This window comes from Rhamphochromis longiceps, linkage group LG2 (assembly GCF_057381845.1).
Source record: "Rhamphochromis longiceps isolate RC_006_pf linkage group LG2, R_longiceps_female_GT1.1, whole genome shotgun sequence".
In the NCBI taxonomy this organism is placed as follows: domain Eukaryota; kingdom Metazoa; phylum Chordata; class Actinopteri; order Cichliformes; family Cichlidae; genus Rhamphochromis; species Rhamphochromis longiceps.
In genome coordinates, this window is record NC_140558.1 from 4196482 (window position 1) to 4214971 (window position 18490).

The 18490-nt window shown below is 39.9% G+C and overlaps 1 protein-coding gene across 1 annotated transcript in view; it reads right to left on the reverse strand.

Moving 5' to 3' along the window:
* slit3 (slit homolog 3 (Drosophila)) overlaps positions 1–18490 on the reverse strand; it is a 246885-nt gene that overhangs the window by 11668 nt on the left and 216727 nt on the right. The window contains exons 24-33 of the mRNA XM_085415211.1: positions 17290–17361; positions 17112–17194; positions 16912–16992; positions 15192–15316; positions 13073–13170; positions 7549–7688; positions 5351–5444; positions 4583–4720; positions 3767–4007; positions 2092–2222 (exon numbers count right to left, since the gene is read on the reverse strand). Coding sequence (XP_085271337.1) covers positions 2092–2222; positions 3767–4007; positions 4583–4720; positions 5351–5444; positions 7549–7688; positions 13073–13170; positions 15192–15316; positions 16912–16992; positions 17112–17194; positions 17290–17361 — 1203 coding nt within the window. The remainder of the gene's footprint in view (positions 1–2091; positions 2223–3766; positions 4008–4582; positions 4721–5350; positions 5445–7548; positions 7689–13072; positions 13171–15191; positions 15317–16911; positions 16993–17111; positions 17195–17289; positions 17362–18490) is intronic.

An 18490-nucleotide genomic window follows, 5' to 3' on the forward strand; every position in this document is an offset into this window, starting at 1 on the left:
AAAATAAATGTAATTAACATCTATCAATTTTAATTTATATAGAACCTGAATTTCTGTTTTTCAGAGAAAAGCAAATCTAAGTTTGTCTAATGACATAGAAGCAAATCAGGCAACAACAACAACAACAATAATAATAATAATAATAAATGTTATTTATAGGCACCTTTAAAGATCCTCAAGGTAAATTTACATTAGTACAACAAAATAAAAACATGAGGAAAATGAGAACTAATAAAAAAGTACGAAAGTATAAAAGCTAAACAATAAACTAAAGTCAATCTGTATGCAGATTTTACTGTAGGTAGATTATTCTGAACAATTCCTACAAAAATTTGACGGTGTAAATGATTCAAATTTGAAATATCTGATGCAGAGCCAGTCTTGCCCTTGACCTAGTAAACTGTGGCTTAAATTTTCTTCTCCTTGAGTTACTTAAGGGATTTGTAGTATGATGTAATACCTTAATCTTAAACTTAAATTCATTATGAGCGGGCTGCATATTATCAAAAGACCACAGTCTCCTTTTCTTATGACTTTGTTTTTATCCAGAGAAAGTGTGAAAAAAACCCACAAAGGAAGAAAATCACTCAGAATATACAGCAAGGAGAATGAAGAGTGAATGAGAACCCCCCTTACACACACACACACACACACACACACACACACACACACACACACACACACACACACACACACACACACACACACACACACACACACAGCCACACTTTTATACACTGTAATAAGAAATAAAAGTCTAACAGTATTGTATTTGGATTAGCAGCGTGGTGGACTCACCCTACCCTGTGCAGTAAACACTGTCTATGTACAGTAAATATCTGGTCTAATATATGGCGTTTCATTACAAACACCCACGAGCTGTTTTTGATATTATGTAGTAACATAAATACACATATGTTTGTGCTGATGAGCCCACGTTACAACTTGTATAAGATTCTCTGTGTGTTATATATCCAAAAACCACTTGAGGTAATATTGTATGCAGTTTTTCATATTGTAATTTTGACATTGTATTAGCCCTTTCTCCTCGTCTTATATGTGTATGAAATAAATCTATGGATGACATCACCCTCAGTTTATTTTACAGTGCACCCTGTAGCCTTCAGACGTGGAGTTGAAAAAACTTAATTGGCACTTAGTAAGTTGTGTAACAACAGCTTACATCACTAATACTGCTTGAAACAGGATACACTATTTGACGTTGCTTATTTCAGGGTTGCATTAAGTGACTGCTTATTGTATCAAGTGACTTATTATTTAAACATTTGAATTGAAGTTTATGACTTGTGTTACAAAACAATGCACATCTTATTTCAGTTGGATAAAGCGACCAAATATAAGTATAATAACACTAAAAGGCCTCACAAAATTGTTCTATTACTGCTAAGAAAATGTTATCATGTTCTTTTCCTTGATGATCTTTGTTTTTTCTTATGGTCAATACTATAAGGGAATTTTTCTAGAAATTATGACGCACTTGCTGTTTTTGCAAAAATATGTAGGCAGATTTGTGTGTGGATGACTAAACCACTGAAATCCATTTTCTTGGTGACTTTAGTTTTGTGTATGTGTATATATGCATATTTTTCTGTTATTTTTTTTAATCACTTTGAATCCCTGTAATGTTTATCGAGTGGCTGTAAACTCAAAAATATATGTCTATGTGAGTGAATGCTTTTTGTAATCTTTAACCTACTGTTTACTCTTTGAACCTTAGTAATTGAATTCTTTTTCATCATGGTTTTTTGGGGAAGGTATGCATCTATGTGCTTTTTATTTTTCAAAGTGTGCTTTTAAAGTAATTTGAACCTACGTATCAACACAATGCTTGTTTTAACTTTAATGGAATGTAAAACCAAAATCATTTTAATTGATGCATTTCCACGTTGGAGTAAATTCGATAATAAGTCTGCTTACATTAGCGAGATAAAAGTGATAGAATAGTGGATGAATCTTTATTCTCTCATAGGTACTTAAGGCATGCTTAAACTTGACCTTCATAATGATTCAAATAAGTGAATGTGAATTCTAAGAATGTGAAGGACAGCTTTTCTGTTTTATGTGGCCTACCTGTACACAGTGGTTGGTGGGTAGTTGGCGATGTCGTAAATAAGACGTATGTGTCCCTGATAAAGCTCAATTGCCAGAGGATCATGGTCCTCCTTGTACAACAAAATACCGTTGTCTTTGTCTGTAGCCACCTGGAGAGAGAAAAACGTTGGACACAAAAACAGCCGTCAAAAATTACAGAATTTGATACACAGTCCACAGTTTGTCATATTTTTCATATTTCATTTAATTCAGTAATCATCTGGTAAAAGGTCATAGTGGCACATATAGAAGGAAATAGACCTGAATTGTTCATTTTTATTTAGATAAAAACAGGGCTTGTGTGCATATGACGCTATAATATCTGTGTGTATAACAACATATATAATAGCATCATGTGATGTTTCATTACATCATTTAAGCAAATCAACGTCAAGTTAGCTAGTAAGCTAACTTGCTAATTTAGCTAACTAGCTAAGATCATCTTAGCTATTTTAAACTTGTTTTACTCAAGTGATGTAAGTGAGGTTTTTTCTAGTAAAACAAAATTATGTCCCCTGTTCAACTATAAAACAGATTGCTCACTGCTCCCAAACGTACACAAACTTGAAAAATATTGACCTCCAGACCTCAGAAATGATCTACTCTGTGAAAAGCTAATACTTTGCTTCAGTTAAGATTGCTGATGCATATCTGACTCAATATTAAAGCAGGTTAAATGGGTGTCTGATTTACGATGGTTATTTTATACCATCAACTGTAAACCATTTAAAAAGAAAACAAATTCCACCACACTTGTCTCAGAAACACACTTGACATGTCACACTTGCTCGCGTGCTCCTTTAAGCGCTAACTAACTAGCAAGTGGAAATGGGGCCATGGGGCCAAGCACTTAACACTCTGGCGTCAATGGAGCATAGCCAAGTCAACACCTGCTAACAAGCTGCTGGAAAAAAGAGAAAGCCATGCAGGCCAAAAAGAGAAAAAGGGGGTAAGAGGTGTAAAGTACAAAGAGTGAGAGAGCAAGTGAAGTGGAAGAGGGAGGAAAGAAGAAGATGCATATATGTGGATGAACAGAGAATTTGGATGCAGCCTTAAAGAAAAGAAAAAAGTGAAAAAAGGAGAAGGAAAAAAGCATATAGTAATTTATGAAGTGCAGTGGCTCACTGACTCAAGGCCTCTTGGTAGAGTTTTAATAGCCTTGGCCCTGACATTGAAAAGTCCTGGCAAGAACGCAAAAGCACACGCACACACATGCACAAGCGCAAGCCCCCATGGTTCCAAACAGGTGGTAAATATCAATTAAACCACCTTCCTCTTCCTGTTTCTCTTTCTCTGCCTACTTTATTTCTCATTTCAATAAAAAAGAAAATTATGTGTCCATTAGGACATGACTCTCAGGTGTCCAAAATGTGTGGTCTGTGTGAGTGTGTATGTGTGCGTGGGCACGGTGCTCAGTGTGCCATGGAAACAGAGGGTGGAGCAGATGTTGGCTTTGCTTCATCTGCACTAACTCTATAAGCTTGATTAGAATGTCTCACAGCTCTTTTTCAAGCGGCACGGAAATCTTTTAAGAGGAGTGCTACAGAATATAGCCTTTGCACCTTTGGGTTTATTTCAAAATAAAAGCTGACTGTTGGATTTGTAAACCTTGAAAAACAAAAATGAATGCACAGAGGTCAAAGGTTAACCCTACCTGTAACGAAATATGTGCAGTTGGGCGGAGTTTTGCAGCTGGCAGCTCCACATACCCATCACGACCCAGGAAGTGAACAGTGGCCATTTTGTCGCATTTGCTGCCATAGAAACCGGGCATGCAGCGGCAGATGGGCTCCCCAGCAACCACCAGGCACTGGGCGCCGTTTTGGCAATCGGATTGGTCGCAGGGGCTGGTCTGCAGCAAGATCATTGGTGGCGGGTTCTCACAGAAGAGCCCGCTGAGGCAGAAGTAGATTAAACAGAAGATAACTTATTTATAGAGCGTTAATTGGATGATTTGTTTATCTCTATTATGTGACAAAAGTTGTTTACTACTTGTTTTGTAATGTGTCTCTTTGAATTACACGAGGAGATTGCAGTGGCTAAAACAGAAAGCTAATAATCTTGAAATATTGAATCAGGGACCTTTCCTTCCAAACAGATTCAGTATATTTTCTTGTTTTCACCTGGATCATTCTGAATCTGTGAAACTTCCTATTTTTCCCGTACAGTCATTTTCTAATGGCTCTGTCTTCCGTTCCTTTCCTTTTCTTCTGCATATCCATGACTTTCTCTCTGTTTTTCCCCCCTCAGCCACTGATGATGAATTTGTTTCTCTCTCGCCAACAGTCCCTGCTATAATTAACCACATGGTGCTGCATCTGCAGCACACACACGCGCGCAAACACACAGATGCACGCAGTAGGTCGAAACAGTCAAGTCTCTGATTATGAAGTGCCATCTGTATCCCCTCCCAGTCTGGCCCTCCAGTCTTTCACTGTGTTTGTGTCTGATTTGTTTCCATGACTCTCACCTGAAACCCTCTTTACAGACGCAGGTATAGCCATTGACGGCGTCCACACACTCCGCTCCGTGCTGACACTTGTTCTCCAGACAGTCATTATAGTCCTGCTCGCAGTGCTGGCCCACGTAGCCTGGTAAACACTCACACCTTGAGTGACATGGAAATAAGGATAAAATTACACAGTGTGTGGGCAACAGACTTTTCCTCTTGCCTACAGGTGTTTTACTGCATGAAGAGGTGACATGTTTGGTTCGTTTCTACAGCTCAGTCAGTAACAGAGCTCTACTTTTATACCATATTTTCCCATTTCTCATGGATAAGTGTGGGAAATGTTTGTGTAAAAATATTTTTATATCAGTTCCACATTCGTAAAACATTATCCACACAGTAATGAGGAACAAACAGAATCGGCATTAAGTGAACACTTTTTAATGATCTTAACTCACTAATTAATTTAGATACTTATGAAATTATTATAGATCAATGTGAAAGGATTCTGCAAGAAACATTAATTTAGGCTATTAAAAAACAAACCTTTTCAACATGGAAGCCTTTAATCTGATAGCATAATAATTCATTATTTATAATTTATAAAAAGATTGATTTTAGGTTTATACTGTATAAAAGGTTTAAACACACAAACGTTCAGTGTAATATAACATTTCCCCCTAAAAATGCTTTCACTTGTATCACAAAAAGCCAGCTTTAACATGGTGAGCTCGCTGTCACTTTCACACAGTGTTTTTCAAGGATCCCCCAAATGTAACTGTTGCCCACCTGTAACCGCGGCCAACGCGAAGGCACTTGGAGTCATGCTGACAGGGGTCAAAACCAGGGAGACAAGGGTCAGTAACCTCGTCACACAGGTCACCTGATGAAAAAGAAAACATTTGCTGTCAGCAATTTAGAAACTTTGAGGCTTAATCGTATTTTAGGCTTGTGTTTTATGCCTGCTGCATCATCACTGAATGATCTGAATAAATATTTTCAGAATTTATGTGGGGGAAAAACTGTGAAGGTAAACAGAAAAATAACACTTCAGAAGAAAGATGGGAGTAGGGGGGCACACTAAACTTTTCACACATACTCTCTGTAATCTTCAAATAGCAGTAGGGGGGGAAAAGCATCCTGATCAAGGCTTTAGATGTGCTGTGGATGTCCTCACGCACAAAGGGAATAGCGCTATCAGCATTTTCTCAGACCTGACAGAGAAGGGGGTTAATGCTCTCTGTAAAAGTGGAGGCGGTCTAAAGATGTACACACACATACACATGCTGAAAGGGTGAGAAGGGTTAACAGTGTGTTTAAAAGCAGTAGTTGAAGTTAGTGGTAGGAAGGAAGCGGGTATTGAGAAAGGTCAAGCACATTTCCATCATTCTCTGCCTGCTTTCATCTAATCCTGCTGCCTTCCCGCCCTGTCTGTCTCCAATACCCTCGCCTCAAATCACTTTTAGGCACAGGTTTTTTGAGCTACAGTACACCGCAATTTCTGAAAGGATGTTTGACTTGTAAAAAAAAGAAAAGACAAAAAAGCATGCTGTGAAAGTAAATTTTAATTATTCAGTCTTTGAGCTCCCTAAGCAGACAATTTCACACTTCAGGCACTTTGTTAAAGATGCCAAAATTAATTTATCAATGTGGAATTACCTGAAATACCTTAGAATAATTATCATATGCAAATGAAACTGTGCTACAGAAAAAGATGTTAGGCATGATTTACCTGATTTAAAATCATTTTACACAATAATATGATCATATGAGAATTGTGGGAGATTTTAACAGATATAAAGACACAAACTGTTGACACTACATCCATGCAGCTTGGTTTATCTTCCACCAAGGAGGGTAATGAAGTGAAGGTATGTGATCTTTGTGCTTTAGTGCTGCTTATTTCAGGAACAAGGCATCAGAGGTGGAAAACTGGGGACATGCAGAGTTCCAGAGCAACATATCTGGACATTGTTGCGAATTTTCTAAAACACTGATTATCTTGTTGCCTTTTTCACACCAAATTATTTAATACTTTCTGAATTGCAGTTTTTTTTTAATTTCACAAGGGATTAATTATATTTTCTTGTGACCTCCTGACCTTTCCTCCATCATCTGTCTAAAATGGATTTTTTACCATAATCAAAATGCTACTGTGACATTTAAATTGTTGAGCACGTTAAAGAAACCTTAAATCAGCTGTTTCAAAGGTCTTATGACATTAAATCTGGATTTTTCTCTCTGTGTTGCAAATATGACGTGACAGTCCTGGTTGCTGAGTTTGGAGAAAGGAGAGTGACTAGTAAAGTACTGTCCTCTTAATGTGACACCTGATGATTGCGCTGCGGTTCACTGAGCTAAGTGGGGAGTTCGGTGCCAGAGGAACCAGCTGTGCGCATGAACGTGTGTGTTTGTGTGCAACAGCTGTATGTGGTAAGGTGGCTGGCAGTGTGCAAGGACTCTGAGAGCCAACAACGATAATGACATGGTGTGTGTGCTGCTGAGTGTGTATTGACTGAGGTTCAGTGTTAAAGGGGACCTCGTGTTTGTGTGTGTGCGTACGTGTGTGTGTCTTAGAGGACACTGTTACACACAGAAAAACTTAAATTCAGAGTCAGCAGTTTAGCTTCAGCGTGCCGGACTCTGCCAGGGCAGCTCTCGCTCCTCTCAGCCTTTGCCCTTTATCGGCAATTTCTTTACCCTTTCCGTTGCTCTGTTTATTTTTCCCCTTCCCTCTAGTACACAGTCAATCTTTGCCATTTCACTCTCATTCTCCTTCTGTCTCCCTCTCATGTGATTGCTCTTTAAACCTCCTGCAGGAACAGTTTCAGGTCACTGCAGAGAGCCTGTCAATTACTAACTTACCATCCAGTAAACTGGAAAATATGATTTTGTAAGTGTGGGACTTGGTGACCCTCCCAGCCTCTCAGGGGCAAAGACTGAGGGTGCATTATTGAAAGTTTTTGTGTGTTTGTGTGGGTGTCTACCTGTGTAGTTTGGAGGACAGACGCAGGTGTAGTTGTTGATCCCATCGATGCAGGTGGAGTTGTTCTCACAGTCGTTGTCTTCGCAGTCATCTGGGTTTATCTCACAATGTTGGCCCTCAAAACCTGGCGGACACGCACAGCTACACATGCAAAAACACACAAAATGTGTATTATTACCTAGCAACTGGGCAAGATCTGAGGACTCATCATCAGCTCCTCGTAAATGCTCCTGTGAGAGAAGTTTAAAGAAGAACTATTGAATCTGTAGTTAATATTCTTACATCCTTTTCATTTAGAGACTCCACTTCATGTCTCATTAAATTCCAACAAGTTGCAGCTATTCCTGCAGCACACATACTTCCTGTTAATCTATTTTCTGCGATAAAGATTAGGGAGAATCAATCCTCCCATTCAAACACAGCCTTTTGATTTATGTCATCTCTCTTTCCTGATGGGAGATGTTTTATTAATAAATATCAGTCAAAATTCCTCAGGCTTCTACTGAGGTGAAAGGAAAAAACTTTAAAACAAAACACCCACCTCCAGCTAAAAGGAAGAAAAAAACAAAAGAGAACAAAAAATGCTGAGATACGCTTAGTTTGATGCCACTACGGTTGGACGCCGCCCACCTGGACCACTCAAAGGGAATTATCAAAGCTTCCTCCTCTCCTCCACTTCTTTCCCTCACCCACCTCTTTTCTCGTCAGCCCTTGATCTCTTCCCCCTTTTCACCCTTTGTATCTCAGTCAGGATAACTCCTTCAAACAGATCACAAACACGCACACTACCTTTAGGTGAAGATCACTCACCCACACACAAACACTCTAAGTCTAATAAATCCAACCGCAGCTGCCTTTGACAACTCGCCCTCTCTCTCACGACTCTCTGTTCTTCTGTTCATCTAGACATGATTGATTTAAATTACTTTTATTGGGAAAAACTGAATTTTACATTAAGTTCACCCAATAAATGAAGCAAGAGGATAGCTGCTTGTCAGTGACAATTATCAACCCACACAAACCCATTCACTCGTTTTTGTGGCACAATGCTTTGTCCTTCCCACTTTTTTGTACATACAAAATGTGTTTAGTTCTTTCTCACCGCTTTCATTTCGCAACAAGTGAAATGAAAGCTTTGGTACCTACAGTAAGGAGTTTTTTCTCATGTATCTCACAATACTCACTGGTTACCACCTCCCTATCTGTTTTCCAGTTTAGAAAACCTGCACTTAAGCCTTCACTCAAAATGACATAAAATAAATTTATATTCTAAGATATAATGAGCCTATTATTGCAAGTTGTTCAGGCTAAAATATTCAGAAAAATGTGGGATACTTATGCAGCAGAGACAAAGGGACCACTCCCAATCCAGATGACTTAATGAAGCAGAAGAAGAGAAAATAAAGGAAAAATAAAAGGAGTGATGAAGTAAAAAGAAAGGAAGAAGATATTAACTGTTCCCCATGAGAAAAAAAAAGAAATAAAAATGCAGAAACCACTGACTGGGTCAAGGATCACCGTTTCACCAATCAAATCCAAGTCCTGACATTTAAATTATATAGTTTGACAAATGGAGCTGTGCTAAGAACCAAAGTTAATTGGACTTCCTGAATATGCGTAACTGATTATATAACATGTTAAAATGTCAAAGGGGCATGGTCTCCTTCCCTTACTGTCTTTCTCCCTTTATTTCTGTCTCTCTCAGAGGTCACAGGGATCTACCTGTGTTTCTTTACCATTAAGGAATCATCTGAAAAGGGTAAACCCCTAATAGCATTACCACACAAGCCTTTAAAGGCCAGAAGCATATCAGAGCTTTTCAAAGGGCAAAGGCCTTGTTACTGGGGTTGAGAAGGAGACAAATCTGGTAGAAAGATATATGACAATTGTTGCAATTACAGCCGCTGTTTGTCACAAGACTTGGACAAAGGGTGACGTTTTGGAGCGGCACTGATTACCCGGGCAGGCACGGTCGAGGATTCTCAGACACACACAGATTGCATTTGTTCTACCATGGGCGGTTATTAAGCAGGAAAATTGAATTTATATTCTAAAATATAACAAATCCAACTAGCAAGTCTCAAAGACTTCTTAAGTGAAATATAGTGTATTTGATGCGGTTTGATTCAATTTAATGGTGAAAGGGCCGTTTTGCTTAAAATGAACCACATTAAAAAGTCATACCGCAAAGGGTCTGTTTTTAATTAGTCCCATTTCTAAACAATTGTTGGCCGTTTGATTACTTTTGGTCTGCGGCTTGTGCCATAATTTTCAGCACAAAGTAACTCTGGCCTTAGTTTTTTAGTCCAAATAGGATTAAGATTATAGGGGACATGGAAGGCTTAAGGAAGCAGTTCTCAATGTTTTAGGTCGTAGCAATTTAGTATGCTTAAACAATTCTGCAATGTAACTTTCAATATTTCAAGTTGCGTGCAAAAGTCCAGGAGTAAAACATCTGCTTTGAGTGTTATCCACCCATTAAATGAACATTATCCACTGCAGTTAGATATGTCTAGCAGGTGCCCTCTTGTAGCCATCTGTGGGTCAGAAGGTGTATTATCATTTATCTAATTATTGCTAGAGGTAGAGAGATTATATAGGGCATCTTTGGGTCAAGTAAAACGTCCACTGGACTCTCTACTCTGGTACGTTAGCAAGTACAGCTTTCTAACATGCAATACCTTTCAACCAAAAAAGTAACCATATTTCTTTCCTAACACTAACCAAGCAGTTATTTGGTATGTAAACTAAACCAATCAGCAAGCAGTTGTTTGGCTTAGTAAAAGTCTAGTCTCCTGGGTAAAAACTTAATTTACTTCATATGTTGAAAAACTCATCATCTATGTTTTCCTAGCATAACAACAACCACTAAATGACGTGATAACAGCCTGTTGAACATACTAGTTGGCAGAGATGCGATCGCATATTCAAAAAAAAAAACCCAAGAAGATCAGGTGAGGATAATACCCTATATTATCAGAATCAAAGTCAGAATAGTAATTAATCCCAGAGGAAATCATGTGGTCACATACACACAATGATGGCAACAGACACCCTTCTTTATGATCTGTTTCTCACTGCTGGAAGTACTCTGTTTGGTTTAGGCTTATGCTGCTTGAACTGAGGGTGCAGAAGGCAGCACAGCTAATACACATTTGCTTGCTGTGAATTCTCTGGACAATTACCTGTGCTATTCTCCTATGCATGTAATCAGAAATTACACAGACTTTCTACTAGAGAGTTAGTAGGTTAAAAACCCTTTGACATTACACATTTGCGTTCTCACCTAACCTGCACCTCAGCTGCACCGCATGTGCAAAAACAGGTTGCAATTCTGAATGTGTTGGGAAAAGATGGGTGGGGAAGTGAATGGGTGATGCACAATGTTATTTTCCCTAAAGCACTGCCACTGAAAGGCTCTTGACCACTGGAGTTGCACTGCAGCTAGGATTCACACACTATGATTGTGTTGGGCAGCTCCTGAGTCTAAATATACACTCAACAAAAATATAAACGCAACACCTTTGTTACTGCTCCCATTCCCCATGGGATGGACGTAGAGACCTAAAATTCATTCCAGATACACAATATAACCATCCCTCCCAAACAGTGGTCACAAATCAGTCCAAATGTGTGGTAGTGGGCACATCTGCTATATTGAGATAATCCATCCCACCTCACAGGTGTGCCACATCAGGATGCTGATCTGACATCATGAGTAGTGCACAGGTGTACCTCAGACTGCCCACAACAAAAGGCCACCCTGGAATGTGCAGTTTTGTCTCACAGCAAAATGCCACAGATGCCACAAGCAATGAGGGAGCGTGCAATTGGCATGCTGACAGCAGGAATGTCAACCAGATCTGTCGCCCGTGCATTGAATGTTCATTTCTCAACCATAAGCCGTCTCCACAGGCGTTTCCGAGAATATGGCAGCACATCCAACCGGCCTCACAACCGCAGACCTCGTGTAACCACACCAGCCCAGGACCTCCACATCCAGCAGGTTCACCTCCAAGATCGTCTGAGACCAGCCACCCAGACAGCTGCTGGAACAATTGGTTTGCACAACCAAACAATTTCTGCACAAACTGTCAGAAACCGTCTCAGGGACGCTCAACTGCATGCCCGTCGTCCTCATCGGGGTCTTGACCTGACTCCAGCTCGTCGCCGTAACAGACTTGTGTGGGCAAATGCTCACATTCGATGGCGTCTGGCACGTTGGAGAGGTGTGCGCTTCACGGATGAATCATGGTTCACATTGTTCAGGGCAGATGGCAGCTGAGAATGTCCCAGTTCTTGCATGGCCAGCATACTCACCGGACATGTCACCCATTGAGCATGTTCGGGATGTGCTTGACCGGCGTATACGACAGCGTGTACCAGTTCCCACGAATATCCAACAACCTCGCACAGCCATTGAAGTGGAGTGGACCAACATTCCACAGGCCACAATTGACAATCTGATAGACTCCATGCGACGATGTGTTGCACTGCATGAGGCAAATGGTGGTCACACCAGATACTGACCGGTTCTGGGTCCCCAGACCCCCAATAGCGCAAAAAACTGCACATTACAGGGTGGCCTTTTGTTGTGGGCAGTCTGAGGTACACCTGTGCACTACTCATGATGTCAGATCAGCATCCTGATGTGGCACACCTGTGAGGTGGGATGGATTATCTCAATATAGCAGATGTGCCCACTACCACACATTTGGACTGATTTGTGACCACTGTTTGGGAGGGATGGTTATATTGTGTATCTGGAATGAATTTTAGGTCTCTACGTCCATCCCATGGGGAATGGGAGCAGTAACAAAGGTGTTGCGTTTATATTTTTGTTGAGTGTATGAAAGCGTATGAATGTAAAATAGGAAGGTTCCTGAAAATGAAGTAGCATGTTCAGCATGCTTTGAGAAAGTGAAAACATGAATATAAGGATCAGATAAATAATGGATAACCTCCTTGAATTATCCATTCCTCCATTTTCTTAACTATTCATACAATTTAGGGTCGTAGGGTCATGGGGTGAGAGACACAGTACAACTGGATAGAATCTAAAGTATCAAAAGTGGCGTCAGTGTCTTGGTCAAACATGAAAAAACACATTTTCAAAACCATCCCTGGTTTAACACCAAATTCTTCCATAGCCTCATTGATTTTTAGTGCAAAACCTGCCAGCTACACAAGGGTTTGAAAGCAAAACTGGTGTAGTCAAAGTACTAAAGCTGTCTTAATTAAATCTTACTTAAATGCAGATAAACTCTGCATTCTCCTAGTGTATTCTCCTAGTGGTTCATTAGTGGTTGCTCGAGGTTGACGACAGTCACAAGGGGAAATTGGTGCTGCACCTCCTTACAATTTGGTTGCAAATAGTTTACAGTGGCGGTATAAAAGATACCCCCTTGTCTGCAAGTTCGTCAGCCAGCAGACCCCAGAACCCAGTCGTAATTTTGAGACTAACAACTGGTACCACTGACAAAACTTCCACATAGCATAACACTTAATAACAAACACCGTTGTACCTGAAGTGGTCTTCATGGCCAGGATGAATGTGGCAGGTTCCTCCATTAGAACAAGGAAAGCTAATGCAGGCATTGATTGGTATTTCACAGTCTTGACCCTAAAGGAGAGGACAAGACATGGCAAAGCAGTTAATAACTGAATATTGTGTCTTCTGTTACTACTGGAATAAGTGAAGCTGTCATCAAACTTCTTCACTAGTGACATAATTTTACTGTCCGGCACATTACAGTTAAGTGTTCTTAATTTTATTTAAATGTATTTAAATTGACCACTTGGGAAAAGACAAATGTATGTAACTATATATATGTGTATATATTTATATATACATTATATCTAAATATATAGTTCCACTGATAAAGTTCTTTTTACTATTTATGTTGTGCTCTTGTAGTTTTTCTTTTTAAGGACAACATATTTTTAAGGTGTAGTAAAAAAAACAAACCACAAATGTAGTGGACATATTCATAAAACATGTCTACTTCTTTGATTCATTACTTTTCCTGGTAAGAAGTTTCATTCATCAGAGTCCTAAAACCTCTGTCAGCCAATATACCCACTTGTTCTGATCAAAGCGCTTTATTTTTGTTTTTAATCTAAACCCATCTTTTTATTTCCTTTTCTATTTTATTCTTTACTTTAGAACTTCATGTTGTGTTCACAGCCTCCTTCATTCATTTCTCAACATATTTCTCACTGTTCCTTTATACTATGTGTTCTCTCCATTTCTCCCACAACACCTTACCTATGACATTTCTTGTTCCTTTCTTTAACTCACACCTCTATCATCCCATCTTCTGTACTTAATTGTTGTTTATTCCTCATGTCTTCCCTTCTTATTCTCACTCCTCATGTTCCTAGTTGCTTCTTTGAGTCTTCACACATTTTAATTAATGTTGTCCCAGTGGATGCCAGTAAGAAAAACATACACATAGACATGTACATACACAGACACAAACATACACAGGCATGCACACTCCAGCAGTCCTTCCCGCACTGTGACCTTGGCAAATGATGTGTTAATTAAAAGCAAGACCAAGGCTTTCTCCTGCAAAAGTGCAAAGGTTATGCAGCATGTGTTCTTGTAAAACCTAAAGTCCTTGCACAGATACTCACGTGCACATATACATGCAAACAAGCACAAACAGATATGCATGCAGTCTATTCTTTAGAAGCTGGAGCTCAAGGATCTCTAAATACAGATACGCAAATAAGGGGTATGCCGATGAGTACAATGAGTACAGTCTCAGTCACCATTAGTTCTACTTTGGATCCTCCGTTCATGCTACAGGATGAAAGCAACCCCTACATTTAAAATCAGTGTCATAAACAACTATTTATGACTTTCTTTTTTTGCAATGTGCAGTAAGACACCACTGATATGCACATGCTCGCCTATGCAAACTGCACTGAGTAGAAGATGTGCATGTCTTTTCTAATGCGAACTATGAATATTGACAGCTATTACACCCTTTATCTTTTGATCATTCAGTACCTACAGTGCAGTCAGCTTCGCTCCTCATTTCTCTATTGATAGACAAGTAGATACATTATGCATACAAGGCCAGAGCTAAGCCTGATAATACTCCTAATGCCAGAGGATTATGCAGCCTGGCTAGTCATCTAGGACACCTTTCAAAAAAGCAACTATTTCTAGAAAAAGTGAAAATTTTGCTGCGTGATGCACTCTATAATTCAGAAGAGTTGAAATAAAAAGGAACCACTAAATAGTACGCAGTTACAAGGCTGTAGGCGCGGGAATAACACGGCACCAGAGGTTCAAGGACTGATTTCGACTGCCTCCATATCAACTGAAAAAATTTTCACTTTTGATAAATCACTTTGTAAATACTTCCAAAAACACCAGCAAGTATGGGAAGCCTGATAACAACCAAGCATTATGACTGCAATAAATCAATATAACATTTTTATGAGACCATGATGGAGTGCAAGTTTAATCAAACTTATAAATTAAAGTACACACTGACCAAAAAAGGAAAATGTATATTCTAGTGGCTATATTATAGTTTCAGATGTGGACCAAGAAAACAAGTTTTAGAAGCGAAACATATTATGTCTGACCGCCACCTTCAGTGCGTCTCTGTCTGCTGATATTCTTACCTTGAATCCATACGGACAGGTGCAGTGGTAAGATCCTGCGGCATTGGAGACACAGGTACCATTATTTTGGCAGGGAGCTGAAAGGCAGGGGGCGCACTTTGACATCAGGTTGATATCCACTGGACCTACAAATGATAACAGACGTGGGAGAAAGCAGAAAGAAGAAGGAAAAGTGTCAGAGATGTGCACAAGAACACGTGTGATCTCTCTCAAACTCAAGCTACGTAGAGGCAAGAAGTAGAGTAAGATGGGATCATTTTTAGTTCATGACATGATGCATCTTTATGCAGCACTAGGTTTGCTCATGGAGTCCCAGCCCACTTTATAAACTCACAAACATAGTCAACAATGGTCATGTAATGCAGCTTCATTCTTTTTAGCAGATTACACTTTTCATGATATTTCTTTTATCTGTGTAAGAAGTCTGCTTCACAGTTCCTTTTGTCATGGTCTGGCTGTGTGGCTGTAAAATTCCCTGGTATCCACCCATGGGCAGGGCCTACAGCCTCCCTCACCTGAAGCTGATTGAGGCAATCAGGTTGGAGATTTAAGCTGCTTGCTGACACTGCTTCCTCGCCAGTTTGTCAACTACCCTATGTTGGTAACCACGCCTCACGCCTCATGTTCATGAATCTCACGTGCTCTACTAACCTTGTAATCTCGTGTTCTAGTTACTCCAGGAACACTCCATCACACCGAACCACTCATCTTGGAAATCTGGTTAACCCGCCAGCTCTCGGACTCATCTCCTTGCCTCACCTGCCTGCCCCCCTGTCCTTACACCACCTCGGGACCTTCACCACTCAGGACAGCTGCCACACACCACCTAACCCACCTGGACCGCACCACCTCTCCCTCAATGCTTCCATCTCTCACCTGCACATACGTACCTATTCACCAGCAGCTGCCGTTGCTTTCTTGGACCTGTCCCCTTGCTTATCCCTCTCCCCTGGCCAAGAGCCTCACGCCCCATATATCAAGCCTTAAATCAAGTACTAACGTGAACGTCATTTTGGTGTTAGTTAATAAACCTTTGTTAAACCCTTGACTCTGCCTCCGCCTTGGGTTTCCTGCACGTGGGTTTGATTTTTGGTGCTCAGCCTCCGGCCGTTTTGTGACCCTTTCCCGTCTGGTCTGATAGCAGAGAAGCCCTTGATGAGGTGATGTTAGAGGTCTGCTGATTCTATATGAGTTTACAGAATCCAGCCAAGAGGTAGAGGGGATTTATTTTATACATTTATATCTATGGTCAATCCTCTAATATAGCATGATGTATTACCGGCTGAGCTGATCCAACAGGCTAAAGGCTTGAGTGTCTGGCAACTCAAAATGGATCAGTCAAACGAATATGTTTGGGCTTTAAGCCACTACTCTTACCACCCAGCTAACAGGAAAAAAAAAACAGCCTCAGCAGACTAAACAAATAATCTGCATTTCATATAAGCTTGTTGATTTTTGACCATGAGCTGCCATTCTCATCTAAAGCTGTGAAACTCAATCTAAGGCAAGGCTAAAGTCATAATGTTTTCTCCCAAATGGCCTAAAACTAAAACTCAGTAGTTTTAATGGGAAGAAAGTAAACTGCAAACAAAAGCTACAATGAAATAAACACACTTGAGTCTGTAAATATAATAACAGCCCAATCTAGTCTAAATCCAGGGATTACATGAGTGGTAAAACAATATATTGCACTTAGTACTATGAAAATATGTGTACTTACCTTTGCACTGAAATCTGTTTAATGGTGTGGTGAGCAGCAGTCTGTCAGCCATGTCAGGAGGTCCAGTACAGCGAGCAATGCCTTAAATACCAATTTTAAGTCAAAAGATATTCAGTATTTTTCTTATATGCAGCATTAGATGTTGGTGAACACACGTTTTTGGTTGAACAAATGCAAGCATATTGACTGTGATTTCTTACCAGGCTCTTTAAAGCCAGCCTTGACCCACTGAGAGAGCCAGCGCAGATCACAGTTACAGTACAATGGATTGGCACCAAGAGCCCTAAACAAAGTTAAAAGCATAAACCAATACACATTTACTCTGTGGATACACATATGTAGAAGTGCAGATGCAGTACAGACCAAAGCTGTACTTACAGGTGGGAAAGAGAGCTGAGGTGGTTGAAAGCTCCCTCCGGAATAGTTGAAAGGTCATTACCATGAAGAGTCCTGGAGGAGAGAAGCAGAGAGCAAAACAGGAGCATATAAATATTAATCATACCAGCGACCTTGTTACGCATTTAAAAAGGAAGATTTTGACCTACTGTTACTGTTATTCTGTAGTTAATTAATTTAATTAGGTACTCTGTGTTTCTTAATCATTCTTTTGTAGCAAGGGAGGAAAAGTGAAAGAGCTTTTGACCTCGGTCCACTGTTACGTCCTTATCCACTTGCACCACAACATGATTTTGTGAGTACTGCTTCAGTAAATGCTTTTTGTTTTTAGTTGGTCTCCCTTCATATGGTACAATTTCAAGAGGTCATACACAGTAGAGAGCCTTTATGAGGCGTGGTGATCTAACTCTGTAGATAACCTCAGGACCTTTGCTGGGGTCTCTTATATTTTCCTATTTTGGTGCCTTGAGACAAAAGGACGTTGACATTCTACAGACCCTCACTGTGTCCATTGACTGAAAGGTAGGGTAGGGTACAATGAACTCTGTGGGATGAAAAAAATCCAAACATATGCATTACATATGACTCTTGATTAAATATTTCTGCATAGAGTTCTAACTATATATGATAATTGGCTCACTGTACAATTTGTTAGGTACAACAACTACCTGTTAAATCAAATATTTAGCATCAAACATCAGCCAAAACCATGGCAACAACATTAGAATTAGAAGAAGATTTGTGGAGCCAGGGATCAAACCACTGACCTTTTGACTAGTAGATAAACTAGTACGGTGTAATAGTAGAGGTTAATTTCTTGGCACACTTTGCTCCTCTTACTAATTGAGCAAAACCCAAACAAGGTGTACCGAACATAGTGCCCACTGAGTGTGCATACACTATACACAGCTATTAGTTTTAACCTTGTGGTTTAATAATTAGATTTGTATCTTAAATGTGCAGCTAAGGTTTAACCATAGCTGGCAAGGGGCTATTGACCAATGTTAAAAAGGATTATATCCAAGGAAAACCTATTGCGTCACATCCATCATATCAGAGCTAAATGAAAGTGACTGCCCAGTTGCCTAATACTCACTTTGGAGCAAGCTAATACACCAGTCTAACCCTTATAGCTGCATGCTAAATTATTCAAATTTATTTGTGGTTCCTCAGTAGCAGACAC